Source organism: Lithobates pipiens, unplaced genomic scaffold (genome assembly GCF_037356315.1).
Source record: "Lithobates pipiens isolate NorthernLeopardFrog02 unplaced genomic scaffold, aLitPip1_a1.2 Scaffold_8, whole genome shotgun sequence".
NCBI lineage: Eukaryota > Metazoa > Chordata > Amphibia > Anura > Ranidae > Lithobates > Lithobates pipiens.
In genome coordinates, this window is record NW_027507903.1 from 447956618 (window position 1) to 447978736 (window position 22119).

The 22119-nt window shown below is 45.7% G+C and overlaps 1 protein-coding gene across 2 annotated transcripts in view; it reads right to left on the reverse strand.

Moving 5' to 3' along the window:
• The window catches only part of LOC143960078 (LON peptidase N-terminal domain and RING finger protein 1-like), a 165323-nt gene that overhangs the window by 37069 nt on the left and 106135 nt on the right, over positions 1–22119 (reverse strand). For both annotated transcript variants that reach the window (XM_077468356.1, XM_077468357.1), the window contains exons 7-8: positions 11906–12020; positions 11699–11820 (exon numbers count right to left, since the gene is read on the reverse strand). In XM_077468356.1, the coding sequence (XP_077324482.1) occupies positions 11699–11820; positions 11906–12020 (237 nt within the window). The remainder of the gene's footprint in view (positions 1–11698; positions 11821–11905; positions 12021–22119) is intronic.

The window sequence follows — 22119 nt, forward strand, 5'->3', positions numbered from 1 at the left end:
TAGTATTTTGTGTCTTTTATATGTGCCTACAGTTCAGCTTTAAATGCAAAAATATTCAGGTTTGGCTACAGGGTACCTGTAAACGTGTTATAGATACCATTTGTGGTGAACCTTTTCCAGAACCGTGCAGCACACATGACTTGATGAGGTTTCTGACACCAGGGGAAGTCAATTACAAGGGCATGCCTCATTTTCAGGCTCTAAAGTCAGCAGGAAAAAAATAACGGCAATCTGGGAACATTAATTACTGCAGCGAACCTCTGGGTAAGTGTATAAATCCACCTGCTGAGGCTCTATGTCAGCAGAAGAATAATTACCCAAGACCCCACAATTACTGAACTCTGTTATTCTTTTAAACTGTTCCCGTTATGGTAATTATCTTTTTTCAATATTAATGCCCTGACTCATCTGCATTCATTCTGAAGGAGAAGAGCGGGGATCTTTGGTGTGTTTGCCTCCACTTAACTGCAGCTGTTGTGATTGTATTCTGCATTAAAAGGAAACTATTGCCAGTTCTACTCTTTTGTTCTTTTAATCTGTGTAAACGAAAGTTTTTAAATGTTGTTTTTTATTCATATGGCTCTTTTCCTTTATCTCTTCCTACCTAGTTACTAGGGATGAGCTCTGGCGTGTTCGCATGGAACACGTGCAGAGCCCGCCAGGAAGTTGGCGCAGTGCTGCGCTAATCACAGGCAGTGAGACATTGCCCTGATGTGTGGCTGCAGTCGTATTAAACCCAAAAGCAAACATCTATTAAATTGCAGCTTACCAATTCTTAGATCTGACGGCTGTAATCGTTTTTGTTTTTTTTCACCTGGTGGTTTGGCCAGTAAGTCTGTTGTTTTTGAAAAGAATGGGCTCTCAGGCAAATGTATCCATTTAGAGTGTTGGAACAAACCAGTTACGACTGACAGGGGTGCTTATAATTGGCAGCTTTTATTTATTCATGTAAAATACTTTATCCTAAAAGTCGTAAGAAAAAACTGTTTGTATTACTGCAGTTTGGCTTTGTAATGCCGCGTACACACGACTGGACTTTCCGGCAGACTAGGTTCAACGGAATCAGTCCATCATACAATGCGATCGTGTGTGGGCTAATCCGATTGTTTTTCATAAAAAATATCAGACGGACCTAGAAATAGAACATGTTTCAAATCTGTCCGACAGACTCAATTCTTATCGGGAAAACCATTCGTCTGTATGCCGGTCCGACCGACCAAATACGACGCAAGGGCAGCTATTGGCTACTGGCTATTGAACTTCCTTTTTTTGGTCTTTTAGTCTTACGTCATCACGTTCAAAACAAACTGACATTCAAATGGACTTAGTCCGTTTGTATGTGGCCAAGTCTGTTTGCACGGAAAGTCAGTCGGACCTAGTCTGACAGAAAATCCAGTCGTGTGTACGCGGCATTAGTTTATCTAAATCTGCTAGTACATCTAACACTCCCACCCCCCCCCCCCCCCCGACTGACAATGCTGATGTCCAAAGGTGCCACTGTGCTTCTTCATCCAGAATGGGGGCACTCTAATTCTTGGCCAGATCACAGGTAAAAACAAGATGGGGAAAAAAGCTATAAGGGAAAAAAAAAGCTGCAACATATTTCATTTTTGTTTTGCGTTTAAAATCGCTTTGATTTATATTTCTAGATTGCTATTCTTCCTGGAAACTCAAAGTGTTTTATATGCTGCTGAGACAAATGGTGAGGCTCAGTAGAATATCATGCTAGGGCTAAATTTAGACAGCAGTAAAAAAAAACATACAAGCATGTCTTTTTGAGTGTGTGAGCAAACCCACACAAGCACATGGAGAACATGCAAAATCCATGCAAATTACACCCTGACCAAGACTCAAACTGGGGGACCCATTGTCGCAAGACAGAAGAGCTAATACATCTAAGCCACTGCACTGTCTTTTTAACCCTTCTATTAAGGATGAGCTTTGTGTTCGAGTCGAACGTACGTTCGACTCGAACATTGGTCGTTCGGGCGTTCGCTGAATTCCGAACGTTTGGGCCGTTTGCGGCAAAATTCGTGTGGCCCACAATGCACTGCGATGGCGCAGTGCATTGCTGGCTCATGATTGGCCAAGCATGCACTGTGACCCCGCATGCTTGGCCAATCGCAGCGCCAGCAGCGAGGAGAGCCATGATTGGCCACGGGCGTCCTGCCTGTGGCCAATCATAGCTCAGGCTGTGTAGTGCACGCCCCCACTATATAAGGCCGCCTTTGAGGCGGCCTCGTGTAGTGTGTTGGCATCTGAAGCAGTGGGTGTTCTGTGTACCTTCAACACAGTTACACACCAATCGTTTTTGGCTGATTTCCTATCTTGCTCTTGTGTAGTGGTTACTGTCTGTGCCCTGACCGCAGTATACACCACTATATTCACCTCACCTATATAGCTAGTGATCTAGCTTTAATAATAGAGCTTGCAGTCAGTAGTGTTAGGAGATAGTGCGTGCTGTCTGCGTGCTCTGTACCCAGTACATACCGCTATAATCCACCTACATAGCTGTTCACTATTTGGGCCCAATTGTCATCTGCAGGAGTTATTGGAAGTTGTGTGTGCTTCCAGCACAGCACAGTATACATCTGTATATACCCCTTTAACTCTGCTGTTTTCTGGTTATTGTCTGCGTGCCCTGACCCCAGTATACACCGTGATATTCACCTCACCTATATAGCTAGTGGTCCATCTTTAATAATAGAGCTTGCAGTCAGTAGTGTCAGGAGATAGTGCGTGCTGTCTGCGTGCTCTGTACCCAGTACATACCGCTATAATCCACCTACATAGCTGTTCTCTATTTGGGCCCAATTGTCATCTGCAGGAGTTATTGGAAGTTGTGTGTGCTTCCAGCACAGCACAGTATACATCTGTATATAGCCCTTTAACTCTGCTGTTTTCTGGTTATTGTCTGCGTGCCCTGACCGCAGTATACACCACTATATTCACCTCACCTATATAGCTAGTGATCTATCTTTAATAATAGAGCTTGCAGTCAGTAGTGTTAGGAGATAGTGCGTGCTGTCTGCGTGCTCTGTACCCAGTACATACCGCTATAATCCACCTACATAGCTGTTCTCTATTTGGGCCCAATTGTCATCTGCAGGAGTTATTGGAAGTTGTGTGTGCTTCCAGCACAGCACAGTATACATCTGTATATACCCCTTTATCTCTGCTGTTTTCTGGTTATTGTCTGCGTGCCCTGAACGCAGTATACACCGTGATATTCACCTCACCTATATAGCTAGTGATCTATCTTTAATAATAGAGCTTGCAGTCAGTAGTGTTAGGAGATAGTGCGTGCTGTCTGCGTGCTCTGTACCCAGTACATACCGCTATAATCCACCTACATAGCTGTTCTCTATTTGGGCCCAATTGTCATCTGCAGGAGTTATTGGAAGTTGTGTGTGCTTCCAGCACAGCACAGTATACATCTGTATATAGCCCTTTAACTCTGCTGTTTTCTGGTTATTGTCTGCGTGCCCTGACCGCAGTATACACCACTATATTCACCTCACCTATATAGCTAGTGATCTATCTTTAATAATAGAGCTTGCAGTGAGTAGTGTCAGGAGATAGTGCGTGCTGTCTGCGTGCTCTGTACCCAGTACATACCGCTATAATCCACCTACATAGCTGTTCTCTATTTGGGCCCAATTGTCATCTGCAGGAGTTATTGGAAGTTGTGTGTGCTTCCAGCACAGCACAGTATACATCTGTATATAGCCCTTTAACTCTGCTGTTTTCTGGTTATTGTCTGCGTGCCCTGACCGCAGTATACACCACTATATTCACCTCACCTATATAGCTAGTGATCTATCTTTAATAATAGAGCTTGCAGTCAGTAGTGTTAGGAGATAGTGCGTGCTGTCTGCGTGCTCTGTACCCAGTACATACCGCTATAATCCACCTACATAGCTGTTCTCTATTTGGGCCCAATTGTCATCTGCAGGAGTTATTGGAAGTTGTGTGTGCTTCCAGCACAGCACAGTATACATCTGTATATACCCCTTTATCTCTGCTGTTTTCTGGTTATTGTCTGCGTGCCCTGAACGCAGTATACACCGTGATATTCACCTCACCTATATAGCTAGTGGTCCATCTTTAATAATAGAGCTTGCAGTCAGTAGTGTTAGGAGATAGTGCGTGCTGTCTGCGTGCTCTGTACCCAGTACATACCGCTATAATCCACCTACATAGCTGTTCTCTATTTGGGCCCAATTGTCATCTGCAGGAGTTATTGGAAGTTGTGTGTGCTTCCAGCACAGCACAGTATACATCTGTATATACCCCTTTATCTCTGCTGTTCTATAAAAAAGGCATCTGCAGGAGTTAGTGGGTGTTGTGTGCCTCCAGCACAATATAAACTACCCAACTACTGTTTTACCCAACTCCCTTCAGGCCATTACCATGTCTGGAAGGCCAGCAAGGAGAGGCAGACAGGCGCGAGCCGATAAAAGAGGGCAAGCAGGCTCTGTGTCTAGAGACAACAGTGCTGGTCGTGGACGCGGTGCATTGTCATCAGCACGTGGCCATGGGACATGCTTGTCCTTCTTTTCTGCAGCTGGACATGTTGAATCGCAACATGCCAACGACTTGGTAGAGTGGATGACCAAGCCCTCTTCATCCTCCTCATCCTCTCTCACCCAGTCTCAGGGTAGTAGCAAAGCAGCTGCCAACACATCGTCTTCCCTCCTCTCAATGTCATCATCAGTGACTCCTTCCCTAGACCCACCACGCCCTCCTGAGGAGTCTCCTGAACTCTTTGAGCACAGTGTTGGGTACATGCTCCAGGAGGATGCCCAGTGTTTGGTGGGCTCTGATGATGACACTCAGCTAGAGGGAAGGCAGTAGCGTGAGCGCAGAGAGAGGGGATGCTCAAGAAGGACAGCAATCTGGCAGTCATGTTCCACAAGCTGCAGCATACTGCCAGGTTTGCTACAGCGATGAAGAGGGAGGGGATGATGAGGGCACTGACTCTACGTGGGTGCCTGGAAGGAGGGAGGAGGAGGAGGAGGAGGAGGAGGAGGCACATGTCCAACGAGGCAGGATGCCCTCTGGGGGTCAGCTTAGGGGCAGCACACCAACTGAATCACACCGCAGAGGTCCGCCTGCGCAGAGCGCTTCCTCTGCGCGTTATTCTAAAAGTTCTTTGGTGTGGGCCTTTTTTGAGACGAGTGCATCAGATCGCACCGCTGCTATTTGCAACATATGTCTCAAGCGTATCTCACGTGGCCAAAACATCAGCCGCTTGGGCACCACATGCTTGACCAGACATATGTTGACCTGCCATGCAGCTCGTGGGCAAGCGTACCTCAAAGACCCACACCAAAGAACAAAGCGGACCTCTCCTTGCTCCTCATCAGCTGGCATCTCCAACCCCACTAGACCTTCAGTCCTCTCTGAAACCTGCTCTGAGAGGAATGAAGGTGTAGAATTAGGTGTGTCACAGCCAAGTGCTTCCGGGAACTCTGCTAGTGGTACATCCACATCCGATTATAGCAGGCAAATGTCCCTGCCCCAGCTGCTGGACCGGCGGAAGAAGTTTACTCCCAGCCATCCACATGCCCAGCGGTTGAATGCTAGCTTGGCTAAATTGCTAGCACTTCAACTGCTGCCTTTTCAGTTGGTAGACTCGGCCCCCTTCCGTGAGTTTGTACAATGTGCGGTTCCTCAGTGGCAGGTCCCCAAACGCCACTTTCACTCACGGAAGGCGATTCCGGCTCTCTACCGGCATGTGGAAGGCAATGTCCTTGCCTCGCTGGACAGGGCGGTCAGCGGTAAGGTGCATATTACCGCTGACTCATGGTCCAGCAGGCATGGACAGGGACGTTACCTGTCTTTCACGGCCCATTGGGTCACTCTTCTGGCTGCTGGGAAGGATGCAGGACAAGGTGCAGTAGTGTTGGAGGTTGTTCCGCCACCACGCCTCCAAAATGCTACTATTGGTTGTGACACACCTCTCTCCTCCACCCCCTCCTCTTCTTCTTCCTCCATGGCCTCTTCCAGTGCTCTGTCCTCAGAACCAGCGGTGCTCCGTAGGCGTTCCAGGGGTAACGCAAGTACGCAGGCAAAACGATGCCATGCCGTGCTTGCGCTGGTTTGTTTGGGGGACAGGAGCCACACTGGGGCGGATGTTTTGTCAGCTCTGCAGGGGCAGGCCGAGAGGTGGTTGACGCCACGCCAGCTTAAGCCAGGAATGGTGGTTTGCGACAATGGCACCAACCTCCTCTCCGCCCTCCGACAGGGACAACTGACCCATGTGCCCTGTGTAGCTCACGTCCTTAACCTGGTGGTGCAGCGGTTCTTGGGCAGGTACCCCGGCTTACATGATGTCCTGAAGCAGGCCAGGAAAGTCTGTGTGCATTTCCGCCGATCATTTAATGCCTGTGCTCGGCTGGCTGAGCTCCAAAAGGAGTTGAACCTGCCCAATAACCGCCTTATATGTGACATGCCCACCAGATGGAACTCAACATTGGCCATGCTGCAGTGGCTGCACACGCAGCAGAGGGCCATCAATGAGTACCTGTGCGACTACGGCACCAGGACAGGGTCAGGGGAGCTTGGTTTTTTCTCACCACGCCAGTGGGGCATGATCAGGGATGCATGCACTGTCCTGTCACCGTTTGAGGAGGCCACAAGGATGGTGAGCAGTGACAGTGCATGCATCAGTGACACTGTACCTCTTGTCCACCTCTTGGAGCATACGCTGCGTGGAATAATGGACAGGGCACTTGAGGCAGAACAGAGGCAGGAAGAGGAGGACTTCCTTGCCTCTCAAGGCCCCCTTTATCCAGACAGTGTTCCTGCTGTGCCACCCATCACACAGGAAGAGGGTGAGGAGGAGGAAGAGGAGGAGGAGGATGATTGTGTCAGCATGGAGGTGGAGGCTGGCACTCAGCATCAGCATCAGCAGCAGCAGTCTTATAGGGATGATTTACAGTCCCAAGAAACACGTGGACTTGTACGTGGCTGGGAGGAGGTAGCTGCGGATCATGTTGTCCTTAGTGACCCAGAGGACTCCGGACCGAATGCCTCAGCTAACCTACGCTGCATGGCCTCCCTGATCCTGCAAAGCCTGTGGAAGGATCCTCGTATTCTTCGGATCAAGGAGAGGGACCATTACTGGCTGGCCACTCTCCTTGATCCACGGTACAAGGGTAAGGTTGCCGACCTTATCTTGCCATCGCAGAGGGAGCAGAGGATGAGACATCTCCGGGAGGCCTTGCAGAAAGCTCTGTGCAACACGTTCCCAGAGACTGGGAGGTCACAAACTCCTGGTCCTGGACAACGTGTTGCTGAGGCATCAGTCAGAAGGAGCGGTGGAGAAGGTGGCCGTCTGACTGATGCTTTCAGTCAATTTTTTAGTCCGCAGTCTCAAGGTATGATTGGTTCCAGTACCCATCGCCAGCGTCTAATTTACATGGTGCAGGAATACCTAGGGGCAAGGTCAGACTTGGACACCTTTCCCACTGAAAATCCTCTGGCTTACTGGGTCTTGAGGATGGATCACTGGCCAGAGCTTGCACAGTATGCAATTGAGCTACTGGCCTGTCCTGCATCCAGCGTTCTTTCGGAACGCACCTTCAGTGCTGCTGGTGGCTTTGTTACCGATCACAGGGTGCGCCTGTCCACCGAATCAGTTGATCGACTGACCTTCATCAAGATGAATCAGTCTTGGATCACCCACAGCTACCAAGCACCTGAAGCTGATGTAACCGAATAATTTCTTTTGAAATACCACATCCCTTCAAGACTGCCTATGCTGATGCTGAGTGACTGTCCTGTTATGTTGATTGTCTATCCTCTTCCTCCTCCGCTGATATGTTGGAAGAACATTTTTGGTTCTGGGTGATGCCAGCAGCCCAATTTTTCTGCCCCTGTTTAACAGGGGCGTTTAATTAAAATTTTTGATGCAATGCTTTGCAGCAGGGCTAATTCCTGCAATAAAACTAGAGTATATGGCAGAGGTTGGAGTGTGGTGGCACCAGCACCAGTGCCTAAGGCCCAATTTTTCTGCCCCTGTTTAACAGGGGCGTTTAAGTACAATTTTTGATGCAATGCTTTGCAGCAGGGCTAATTCCTGCAATAAAACTAGAGTATATGGCAGAGGTTGCAGTGTGATGGCACCAGCGCCAGTGCCTAAGGCCCAATTTTTCTGCCCCTGTTTAACAGGGGCGTTTAAGTACAATTTTTGATGCAATGCTTTGCAGCAGGGCTAATTCCTGCAATAAAACTAGAGTATATGGCAGAGGTTGCAGTGTGATGGCACCAGCACCAGTGCCTAAGGCCCAATTTTTCTGCCCCTGTTTAACAGGGGCGTTTAAGTACAATTTTTGATGCAATGCTTTGCAGCAGGGCTAATTCCTGCAATAAAACTAGAGTATATGGCAGAGGTTGCAGTGTGATGGCACCAGTGCCTAAGGCCCAATTTTTCTGCCCCTGTTTAACAGGGACATGTAATTACAATTCTTGATATAATATTTCACAGGAGGGCCCCTTCCTGTGCCCACCGAGAGTAACGGTGAGGACTTATAGTGTTGTGGCACCAGCACCACAACCACCAAAGGTCAATTTTTCTACCACTGTTCAACAATGGCATGTAATTACAATTCTTGATATAATCGTTCACAGCAGGGCGCTCCAGCGCCCACCAAGAGTCACTTTGAGGGCTTACAATGTTGTGGCAAAACCAACACCTTGTTCCGCCATTTCTGCAGAGCATATAGGGCAGGCCCCTACTTACTAACATCCAACTTACAAACATCAGACAGCAGCAAGTGAGATGAAAAAAGATGGACGACAAAACAAATTATACAGGGGTGATAACCCTTCCCTATGTTTTCCAAAAAGCTTAAAAATAGTATTTTTTGACTGGAGCTACACTTTAAAAATGTACCAGTTGAAAATTACAAACAGATTCAACTTAACACAACAAACCTACACAGTCCCTGTCTTGTTTGCACCGCCTGTATACTGCTGTTCTGAGTATATAGGGCCTGGGGGCCACACACATTTCCTTTTTTTAATATGGGTACGGGGTTCCCCTTAATATGCGTACAAGACCCAAATAGGCTGGTAATGGGCAGGGAGGGCTACCCATGCCTTTTTTCTGAATGATTTTCAACCATATTGCAGGAACCAGATATAACATTAAAACCGCAAGCAGTTTTAAATGGTGTTATTTCCGTTTAATGTCATTTTGTGCAGGGACTGTTCTAAACACGGGAAACACGTGGCACTTTACAGGCATACTACAGACACCCCCCAGGCACCATATTTAAAGGAATATTTCACTTTTTTTTTCACTTTAATCGTCATTAAAATCAGTGCTCCCGCCAAAACGGACGTTTTTAAAACCTTTTTTTGCATTGACCCATGTCCCCTGAGGCAGGAGTCAGGTCCCCAAACCCTTTTTAGGATAGTATCTTGCATATTAGCCGTTAAAATTAGCACTTTCTATTTCGAACGTTCGAGTCCCATAGACTTCAATGGGGTTCGTTTCGAACACGGGGTCCGTTCGAAAGTTCTGGTGCGAACCGAACCGGGGGGTGTTCGGCTCATCCCTAACTTCTATTATGTCCAGAACTCAATTGTCTCCAGCACATTAAAATTACATATGGCAATATTTCAGAGCCTTTTCAGACTCCTTTATTGGCTTAGTCTGGGCCGGTGCCAGACTATTTTGCACCCCAGGCAAGACCAGCTACTTTCACCCCCCAAAGAAATAAAGGCTGCAAATGCAATGCACACAGCTTTAGGCCCACATCCCCCCCCCCCCCCCCCACAAAGCCTAACACCCTTACATCAGAGTTTACCCCTTTTATTTGGGTCCTCAAAGTTCACCCCCTTACATCAGGATCCCCAGAGTCCCCCCTCCTTTCATCAGTGTCCCCAGAGACATCCCCCCCCTTATGTCAGGGTCCCAAGTGTCTCCTTTCCTTAAATCAGGGCCCCCAGATTTTCCACTTTACATCAGGGTCTTTAGAGTTCCCCCTCCTTAAATCAGGGTCCCCAGAGTTTGCCCTTACATTAGAGACCCCACTTTCATTAGGGCCCCTAAAGTCTCCCCTTACGTTAGGATCCCAAAGCCCCCCTTACATCAGGATCCCTCAGAGCCCATTCCTTACATTAAGGTCCCCAGCATCTGATGTCAGGGGGAAAGGGTGGCGGTAAAGAGCAGAAAAAACACGTAATTTGGTGAAAGTTGGCTGAAAAAGTCCTGCCGTGTGTATACAATGCAAGTTGACAGCCATCGCCTTTTGGACAGAAATTCACGGGAAAGTTTGTTTGAGTCCGATCATGTATAGGAGGCTTTACAAGCAAGCTATTCTGCACATACAGATTTTACTGTTGTGGGTTTAGTAAAGCCTCGTACACATGATCGGACTTTAAACAAACTTTCCGTGGATTTCTGTACAAAGGACGTTGGTCGTGAACTTGTTGAGCATACACACGATCTGACTTTTTCAGCCAACTTTCACCAAAACACGTGGTTTTTCTGCTCCTTACCGCCACCTTTAGTCAACTTCTGTATTGTTGTCTGATCTTAGCATTGGTTCTTAGCATGCGTGTTTGTAAAGTCCGATGGTTTTCTGTACACATGATCGGACTTTGCTCCATCGGACTTATGTTGTCCAAAAGTTTGTCCGTTCGCACAGCCAACATTTGTCCGAAGAAAACCAAAAAAGTTTGTCCGATGGAGCGTTCACACGGTCGGATGTTGCCTTAAAACAGCTAATTTGCATGTTTGTTGTCAAAAAGTCCAATCGTGTGTATGGGCCTTTAGTACTTTAATTCTGAAGGACGGTAAATTGGCCCTTTGTTTAGAAAGTACGGAGACCCCTGACCTAGAAAATAGTTCACCTAATAGTACACCTAATGGGTGTACCCACTGTAAGTTACTATGATCTTTTACAATCCTTTGCATAATAGCCCCACCCTACTTTTTCAGAGTAACAATTCTTGTAACTTGTTTTCTCTTTTGATGCTGCTAACCTACTCTATTAATTAATAAAACAATTAACTCCAATTTTGTTGGGGAAAAAACAACCCCCTTGTGGTGAACTATACATATATGTGAAATTCATTTTGGTCGGATTTTTTTTTTCTCTGTTTTGGAAGAAATTGTTTGCTTCAGTGTCCTTTTACAAACTGATATTTAAAGAAGAGAGTATGCCTTCATTAACATTACCTGAGCAATCTCAGGATTGTAAAAAGAAAGGCTACATTGTCTGCTTCCCTTAGATCAGAGGTCTCAAACTGGTGGCCCTCCAGCTGTTAGCGAAACTACAAGTCTCATGAGGCATTGCAACAGCTGGAGGGCCACCAGTTTGAGACCCCTGCCTTAGATGAACCTTACAAAATATGGTATCTAATCACAAATTAAACTGCTTTTGCAGGGGATACCTGACATTCGACTGATGCACTTCTTCCAGTGATCTCCACTTTGCCGACACACTTCTCCACTGACTGCCAATATAACAGCCTACCACAGAACGCAAACTGCTGCTCTATGTATTCTGTGCTATACGTTACACTCTTCCGACTGATAAACCCTGTACACTGCTTTGTACAATCATAATAACAGATAATTGTTTTTGGAATTCAACATTTCATCTCTTAAGAACAGGTACACTTTAACTAGTTTTCGTTTGTTTTTGCTTTTACTACTGGTTGTAGGTTAAGGACTTACTTAGACAACTCAGCAATCTCGGTAAGATGAACTTGCTTTCTGTCAGCCATCTCAGAAGGAAATATGGTTTCCATGAGGTTCATCAGAAGAGAAGTGACAGCATAACCGCCCACTCTCAAGTACTACAACAGAGGAACAAAATGTCAGTGCAGTAGGCAATGCAGTCAGGACAAAAACAATATTTACGGGAACAAAAGTGGATATTACCTCTCGTAAGCTCTGCTTGCACAATGGGCAGTAGGGCTGGTGGTCCAGGCAGCGTAACAGGCACTCCTTGCAGAAGGTGTGGCCACAAGGTGTGGTGACTGGCTCCAAAAACATCCTGCCGTTATAGAAGCAAAATTACCTTCTCTAAAAAAATAAAATTACTAAAATCATATAGACCAAAACCCAATCAAAGAAAGTAATATCTGCTGTCCATCTTTGTCAGGAAATTTACCAAATGAAAGTCACATCCACAGAATCTTAGAATGTGGTCAGAAGCTCAAAAACAACATGGTTGGCTCTCAATTAATTCATAGCCACCTACGAAGGTGAATAATGGAACTCTGTCAGATGTCAAAACGAATGCTTCTTGTAAAGCTGTGGATTCAGCCCACCCCTCCATCTATACGTACATAGGTTTGGTTGGTTAATCCGGTATTGCCTTATCAAAAACATATTTTTGAACACAGAGGTTGCCCAGCTAAGTATAATAAGGTCTGGGATGCATGGTGTTCTTCAGATTTCACTGTAACCAACGCTTAAGACTGTCATTGGGGGTATTAAGTAGCAGTAATCAATAGTTGTTTTTCTGTTATTAACCATGTATATCAGGAATGGTTTGAAAGGGAATGCTGTATCATTGTAATAATGGAAAATATTCCTGCAATGTAAATGTACCTCATTGTTCTATGTACTCATGTTGAGCGCATTGATTATTATCACTGTTTTAGACCTTTTCAATAAAAAGTTTAAAAAAAACAAATGCTTGTTTCCAAAACTGTAATAAAAACATAAAGGACAGTTTGCACACATTTAAAAATATATTGGGCTGGTTGATCGCAACTAAAGAAATGGAGGACTGGAACTAAATTTGACAGACTACGAAATCATGCTTGAGTAATGTCTTTGCCTAAAGCCAGCCATAGACAAGACAGTTCAAATCTCGGAAGGCTCATTAGGGAGCGGCCAAGATTTAAACCATGTATAGACAGGCTGATTGTACCTGATAGATGAATCAACTTGGGTACAACCAGCCTGTCAGATTTTTCATGCAATTATTGCCAGCAGCTATAGCTGCTAGCAATAATCACTGTGTTCTCCCGGCTGGAAGGCCCCCCCCACCAGGAGAACACAATAGCTCCACGGGAGGGATTTCCCCATCAACACAATCATTCAGATTTCACTACATGTGATTATTGATAGCAGCTGTTAAAGCCGCTAGCAGTGATCACTGTGTTCTCCCAGCGGTGGAATTCATGGTTGCAGGAAAGAAAATCTGATCACCTATGGCCAGCCTAAGAGAAAAACGAAGGCCCCTTTCACACGTGTACGACTTGTCCTATGATTTGGGACTGCAAAGTGGCATGAAAAGTCATTTCCCATGATTTCCAGTGACAACCATTCATATTAGTAGGACTTCAAAGTAGTCCCTGCACTACTTTGGTCCAATTTTGATGCGAGTTACACAGGAATTCCCTGAAATCATGACAAAAATCACGGCAAAATCGCACGACTTTGAAGTCGCGGTAGTGTGAAAGGTGACCAAGTCCCAAACCATGTCTCTAAATTTACAATGAAGGTTTCTCCCACATGCTATCGAGGATGCAACAAAGCTGATACCTTCTACTTGGTGCACTTGCCCTGTGGTTCACACATTTTGGTTTAGTACCTATCAAATGATACATACAATACCATGCCCCATGACACAGGATCCATGTAAAACTTTACCCAATTTTCAACGTAAGCTTTATTCCTTTTTTTTACTGCAACAAAACAAACAATAGCCAAAGCCTATAGCAATCTCTATCTCACAATTTTCCAGAAATAGTGGTGAGAGACTCTTGGGCTCTACTGAATTAGAAAATAAAAAACGATGACACTGACAGACCAGATATGGGAGTATAATACCGCAAAGTACACTCCAACAGTGACTTTATGTATATCTTCATTTTATGGAAGATGCTCTGAAATCAACTTTTTATATTTTTTGGAATAATGGCTACTAGTACTCATTGCTGTTTATGGACTATGTTTCTCTACTGTGTTCTTTATTTATTTTTTTAATTCAATAAAAGCAGAAAATATATTGAACACTGGTATGTGCCTTTCCCACATATGTAAATGTAAACCTATGCCCCTATGAGGAAATTATGAAGAACAGTTGACCCAGGGGCATAAAGAAATTATTTACATGGCTTCGCCCATGATCCTAAACTATACGCCCCTTAAATTTGCGATTTGTGATGCAAGGATTTTATGATCCTCTTGGCCCACCTCACCATACCTATCTGGGTTATACTTTCTACATAAATGCTTGCAGGTTGGGTTTTCTTGTTATCAGTTGTGTTTTTATTATGTGTCCAAGGTAGGCTGTGTTTACTGCGCAGGAGAGTACTGAATACCAGTGCAGTGTGGGTGCCCACCCCAGATCCCCACCGCAGACATCAAGGAAGAATAAAAACTGTCCGCACACCACCCATAGCTATAGTAAAATTAATCATTTTAATGTCTTTATAGTCAGAGAAGCAAAACAGGACAATTTGTTAACGCGTTTCACACTAACATCTCTTGCTTGATAATAACCGATCATAATTATGATTAAGCACGAGATGTTAGTGTGAAACTCATTAACAAATTGTCCTGTTTTTTGTATTAAGGCAGTTCATTAATTTTTAATTGGCTGCCAATGCACAGGAAACTGCACCCTTTTGTGGGACTGCAGCACACAGTAGTGTGCTCATGTAGAAAAAGCAAGGAGAAAGTGCTGCACATCAGAGAAACAGTGTGTCACGGAAGGTTCTATCTGCTGATGACGCTGCTTGATATTTGGCATGCAGTACTGTGGTCCACCAGCAGGTGTTTCCTTGCAGTCTGGAACTGCCAGGTGAGATTTTCCCTGTTGGTAGTATTATGTTATCTTTGGGCTACAGTACTGGCATCCACCAGCAGGTGGTTCCTATCAGAGTGGGGCCGACATCATCTCCTGCAATCGGGCATCACCCGAGTCTGATTGAGATGAGTATAAAGTGCACGTGCACACACACCTTGTCCTGGTATTGTTCTTGTGACCTGACCTGCAGCCTGTTTTTCTATTATCCTGATCCTGATCCCTGATTCCTGTATTCTGAACCTGTTTGTATCTGTTCCTGTATCCCCGGATCCTTGCCCATGCAGCCTGATCCCTTCCATCCTGTTCCCTGTCTGTTTACTCCTGGCCCCCCATCTTCTGATCTCCTGCTTATAACCCTGGCCTGGCTTGACTACAATTCTGGTGCTCCCTTTTGCTATATATATGCTGGTTGGTTTATTATCACTGTTTGGTTTGTTCACTCCGTTTGTATTGGTGGTGTGTTCACATTTATATGCATTTACTTTAATAAACATACTTACTTTCACCTATTTATGTCTGGTTCACTCTGTCGCAGTCACACAGTTCTGGTCACATCTGGTTTATGACACTGAGAGTATAGAGGAATCAAAACGGCTTCAGACCAGCTCCTCCCAGGCCATTCCCCAATGCGTTTGGTATTAGGACTGAAGCTGTTTTGATTCCTTTCTATATTTGGGCTGTTTCTGCGGTGTGCAGTGCTTCCTTCTTGCTTTCTCTACATGTCTACACCAAAGCCGAGATGGGCTCTTCTTAATGGTTTCACCCACCTTTAATGTGAGCCACCAGAGACATGTGGGGTGATTACTTTGAGCAGTATCTATAAGCTCTTCTACAGGTTATGGACACAGTAGGCTTTAAAGCGGGTGCATTGCGTTAGTGAGTTGAGGTGCCAAGCAAACTTAAAAGCAGTGTCATGTATAAATTAGGGTTCATGGTGTGTGGTGTGACATCCTGTATAACCCCAAGGCAAAGGTGTGAAGCCAGCCTAAATTGACCCCACCGCTAGAATATATATATATATATATATATATATATATATATATATATTTTAACCCCTTGCCGCCGAGCGTATGCAGATGTGTGTACTCGGCTTCCGGGGGTTATACCGGGATGATGCCCGTACCTGCAGGCATCATCCCAGTACTGATTTTTAGAGCCGGCGATCGGCTTTCAAGGCATAACAACTGATGCGGCTAAAAGCCGCTCAGCTGTTATGCCGGAGGAGCGGGAGGGGACGTCCCCCCTCCCGCCGCCTCCCGCCGCTCTTACCAGGACACCCGTTCAATTGGGAGCCCCGATCAAACATCTGGTGGCTAGGGAGGGACTGGAATGAAGCCATAATCGGCTTCATTCCAGTCTCCTAATTGTAACCACGGAAGCGACGTCATGACATCACTTCCCGTTTACTCGGCTGCCAATGGAGCCAATAAAAATATATACAGTATTCAGATTCGCCAAAAACGGCGATCTGAATACTTTGAATTGTAAAGGAGGTATTGGGGGTCTTTTAGACCCCCGATCCCTCCATAAAGAGTACCTGTCACCACCTATTACTGTCACAAGGGATGTTTACATTCCTTGTGACAGCAATAAAAGTGATCAAAAAATGTATTAATTTTAAAATAAATAAGATTTTTTTTTTTAAAGCCACCCCCCCCCCGCGCGAGCTCGCGGAACAAATAAAACGCATACGGAAGTCACGCCCGCATATGTAAACGGTGTTCAAATCACACATGTGAGGTATCGCCGCGATCGTCAGAGCGAGAGCAATAATTCTAGCACTAGACCTTCTCTGTAACTCTAACCTGGTAACCGGATTTTTTTTTAAAGCGTCGCCTATTGAGATTTTTAGGTACCGTAGTTTGTTGTCATTCCACGAGTGCGTGCAATTATAAAGTGTGACATGTTTGGTATCTATTTACTCGGCGTAACATTATTTTTCACATTATGCAAAAAAATTGGGCCAATTTTACTGTTTAGTTTTTTAAAAATTCATGAAAGTGTCCCTTTTCCCAAAAAGTTGTGTTTAAAACACCGCTGCACAAATACCGTGTGACATAAAATATTGCAACAATCGCCGTTTTATTCTCTAGAGTCTTTGCTAAAAAATAATGTTTGGGGGTTCCAAGTAATTTTCTAGCAAAAAATATGGATTTTAACTTGTAAACACCAAATGTCAAAAATAGGCTTAGTCATGAAAGGGTTAAGAATGCAGGGGACCAGAATGCGGGAACTGGTGGGAAACAGTACTTCTTTGCAGGGGGGGGGGTACGTTTCTATTTTAGCGGCAGTTAAGTGAAATACTGCCAAAAAATATATTTTCACTGATTATTTACTATATTTTCTATTTTTATTTTAATATCAGATTTTGACATTTCCAACACAGTGGCAGCACAACTTGTGACAGTTCATGTGGGAAATGGCTTGGAGGATATATCAGCAGATAACCAGAATCACAAAATGATGTAATTTTGGAAAAATGCAGAAAAGAGACTTTTATTACTCTATAAACGCAGTCATGCACAACCTGGTCTTATATTTATAGAGGGTTCCCATCAGAGATGACAGACAGCTCTCTGGTGCAGTAGTGGGGCCCTTCGGCAGGTGTCGGTATGCATGAGAAATAACAGCGATTTGTTCTCTTCTACAAGGACGCAGTCTCTGCAGTTTTGGCCGCCTGCGTGGATTCTGGCTGTGTTTTTTGCAACAAAGAGACTCCTTCCTGCTTCTGGTTTCCAGGGAAACGTTCCAACCTCTCCAAATCCCACTAAACCTGTCTCTAAATAGACTGAAGGACTGTCACGCGTTTCTGTGCAGACTGCAGACACTGCAAAGTACTGCAAGCAAAAACAAGGGAACTAAAGCTGAACCAACTTCAGTCCCAAGGACCTGGGAACACGAGGGTACAATGAGATGCAGCTGAAAAAAAAAATGTACAAAGGAACTGTCTTATCAGTAAAGTTATTTGTAAAGTAATGTAGATGCTCTCATCATTTACCCACATCTTCATTTGTATACAGCTACATAATATAAGAAGAGCAACAGCACTATGCAGATCCACTACCCCTCTTCTTTCCTGGTCTTTGGAATACTAGGAGAAATCTCCATAATAGAGACACCCGTGACATGCCGCGGGGATCACTCTGGGTCAGGGACATGTGAGTATAAAACTGGCAGGGTTGTGGGGGGGACTGGATTTTAAAAATAAGCCCAACTGAACCCTCTGGGGTTGATTTACTAAAAGCAAATAGATTGTTCACTTTGCAAGGAAAGTTTCCCCCAGAGCTAAAAGCAGATCTTCACTGCATCTGAACCACAAACCAAAAACACAATTTAACCACTTACCTCCCTGGGCACTTAACCTCCCTAGCGGTGATCCCGAGTCTGGCTCGGGTTGGGATTTTAGTTCCACAAGCGGTAACCCCGAGCCAGACTCAGGATCGCATCGCTGGATACACGGAGAAGTTACTTACCTTGTCCCCTAGATCCAGCGATGTCCTCCGCGCTGTGTGATCGAGCCGTCCTCCGCTCGATTTACACAGTGGCCGAATGACGCCGAGCTCCGTTCCCTGCGACGTTACGGCGCATGGGAGCGGAGATCGGCGCCAAATTCAAAAAAGTTAAAACACACAAAACACACACAGTACTGTAATCTTAGAGATTACGGTACTGTATAATAAAATACACACCCCCTTTGTCCCTAGTGGTTTGTGCAATGCCCTGCATGCACTTTTATATTATAAATACTGTTTTTTTATGGCTGGAATTTGGAGATTGTCCATAGCAACCAGAAAGTGTCCATTTTTCAGTGTTTTAGGATTTGATGACATTATTGAATATTTTTTATTATTATTTATTATATTATAAACTTTATCATACCCGGGATGTCTGCTACAATATAAAACGCCAAATTTCCATGCAAAATAATTGTACCTCTTTCAGCACCTAAAACCAGAACGAATCATACCGCCAGGGAGGTTAAACCCCCTTCCTAACCAGACCAACTTTCAGCTTCCGGTGCTCTCACATTTTGAATGACAATTACTCAGTCATGCAACACTGTACCTATATGAAAAATGTGTGTCCTTTTTTTCACACAAATAGAGCTTTCCTTTGGTGGTATTTAATCACCGCTGTTTTTTTTGCAAAGGGAACAGCCTATTTGCCATACAAAATCAAAATCAGCCAAAATCAACCACTTATTATTGTTCCACAGACATGCTGCATATACATTAATAAATATGCTGCTGTTGTCGTTTTTTTTAACTTGCTATGTGCTGCTGCAAGGATTAAACTACCCTGCACTGGCAGCATGTTGGAAACTGCTTTTACACGCACACTGCTCCAAACAATAGCGCTACTATTAATTGGTGGAGTGTGTGGGGGTGGTTGGGAAAGTGTTGTGGACCACTGCAGACCCAGGCCATTTTGTGTGAGAGCTGCTGCCCAACTCTCCAATGCAACATAAAGCAAGAAATAAATAAAAAAAGAGCAGCATATGGATAACAGTGTATGTAGCCTGAAAGCAATACAGTAATAAATACAAAGGGTTTAACAGGGCTTTGCATCTATGGTCCCTAATTGAAAATGAAATGGTCTCCCTGACTCCCTCACTTTTACAGGCTTGCTGATGAAATATTTATCATGGTCATTTTTGCCCCCTCTGTCTCAAGGACATGTCACGTAAGGTCTTTTAGTTGTCACCTCCTACCCTCAACCATTAATGATGGGGCTGCATTGCACACATATACAGGGCTGTGCTAGGAGCAGATACAGGCAAGTCAACCCTATTGAAAGTGCAGGTTCAGCGTTGCTAAGCAGTGTTTCTTAACCAGCCGCTGCACCTGCATTTTTAACAGGCTCCAGGTCACTGAAGATGTTTGGCGGGCAGGAAGTCTAGTATTGCTAAGCCTATGATTTTACCAGGTTACCTGTGTTACTTATGCCGCGTACACACGATCAAACAATCGGGTGGAAAAGTCCGGCAAACTCAAGTCCGCCGGACAATCCCCCCGTGTGTAGCCTCCGGCGGACTTTTTTGACCCGAAAGTACGGCGGACTTAGAAAGTAGTTTTGCACTCCAATCTTCCCGCCGGACTTGCATTTCAGCGGACAATCTGGCCTTGTGTAAGCCAGTCCGCCGTACTTTTGAAATAAGCGGACTTTTCCCGCCCGGAGAAAAGTCCGCTCATTTTGAGCACGTCTCCAGGTAGGCGGGGCCCGCGAAGGATGCGTCGCTGGCCCCGTCACCTGGTATGGACTTAAAGGGGAACCCCAACGCCAGAAAAAAACGGCGTGGGGGTCTCCCCCAGGTCCACATCAGACCCTTGTCCGAGCACGCTACCTGGCCGGCCAGGAAAGGGGGGGGCGAGCGGCCCCCCCACCCCAAAGCACCTTGTCCCTATGTTGATGAGGACAAGGGCCTCTTCCCGACAACCCTGGCCGTTGGTTGTCGGGGTCTGCGGGCGGGGGGCTTATCGGAATCCGGGAGCCCCCTTTAATAAGGGGGCCCCCGGATACCGGCGCCCCACCCTATGTGAATGAGTATGGGGTACAATGTACCCCTACCCATTCACCTGTAAAATAAAGTTAAAAAAAACACAACACACAAGATAAAATAGTTTATTGCGAGGAAGAAAGGAAGAAAGCTGGACTCCTCCGCTAGTAAAAGAGCTAGCAGAAGATAGCGGAGGAGTCCTGCGAGAAGACCCCCGAAGACGGAAGACCCCCGGAGCTGTGCAATAAACTATTTTATCTTGTGTGTTGTGTTTTTTTTAACTTTATTTTACAGGTGAATGGGTAGGGGTACATTGTACCCCATACTCATTCACATAGGGTGGGGCGCCGGTATCCGGGGGCCCCCTTATTAAAGGGGGCTCCCGGATTCCGATAAGCCCCCCGCCCGCAGACCCCGACAACCAACGGCCAGGGTTGTCGGGAAGAGGCCTTTGTCCTCATCAACATGGGGACAAGGTGCTTTGGGGTGGGGGGGGCGCGCGGCCCCCCTTCCCCAAGGCACCCCCCATGTTGAGGGCACGCGGCCTGGTACGGGTCAGGAGGGGGGGGGGCGCTCGCTTGTCCCCCCCTTTCCTGGCCGGCCGGGTAGCGTGCTCGGACAAGGGTCTGATGTGGACCTGGTGGGACCCCCACGCCGATTATTTTCGGCGTTGGGGTTCCCCTTTAAGTCCATACCAGGTGGCGGGGCCAGCGACGTCTCCTTCACGGGCCCCGGCTACCTGGAGACGCGCTCAAAATGAGCGGACTTTCCTCCGCGTGTGTGGGCGAGTCCGTTAATTTCAAAAGTACGGCGGGTAGTACGGCGGACTTAGTACGCCGTATTAGTCTGCTGAAAAAGTGCCGTGTGTGGGCAAGTAGCCCGTTCGGAAAGTCCAGCGGACAGTCCGGCGGGAAGTCCGCCAGACTAAGTCCGCCGGATAGTTGGCTACGTGTGTACGCGGCATAAGCTGCATCAAGGATGGAGTGTCCTTTCAGCCGGCCATACATACATGGATTGAAATTCGGCCGGTTCAGCAGAGAATGGGCGAATTTTGATTTATGTATGGTTAGGCTGATTCTACCCAAGTTGATCCATCGATCGACTCGGGTACAAGCAGCCTTTCTGATTTTTCTACATGCGATTACTGCCAGTGGCTATAGCTGCTAGCAGTATTTATTGTATTCTGCCAGCAGGAGGGCCTTCCCACTGGCAGAATACATCAGCACTCCAGGATATTCCCTTATATATGACTGTATTAATGGAGGAATCAAGCGATTTTCTTTCCTGCAACCCGTGGTGGGAGAAAAGAAAATCTATTTATCTATGGCATGCTTTATGGACACTTGCCACACTGTGCCTCATGGGCATATAAATTATCAATATATAGGCAATGATGCTATATCTGTATTTGCAAATCTATGCAACAAAAATCTTTCTTTTTAACTTAAATTTTCAAATAATTTAAATAGGTGGTTTGTGCTGACTGATTGCTGGGGGATTTTAGTATTGTTCTAGTAATAAAAATCTGACAGGGATTCTACTACATTCTGTTACTCTACCAAAAAAAGGTGTTATGCCCTGTACACGCGGTCGGAAATTCCGACGGAAACGGTCCGATCGGATTATGTTGTCGGAAAATCCGATCATGTGTGGACTCTATTGGACTTTTTCCATCGGAAATTCAGGCGGGAAAGTTTGAGAGCTGGATCTAAAATTTTCCAACAACAAAATCCGATCGGACCTTTTCTGATAGTTTGTAGAGAATTCTGACAAAGTGCCCCGCATGCTCAGAATAAATTACGAGACGAAAGCTATTGGCTACTGGCCTCT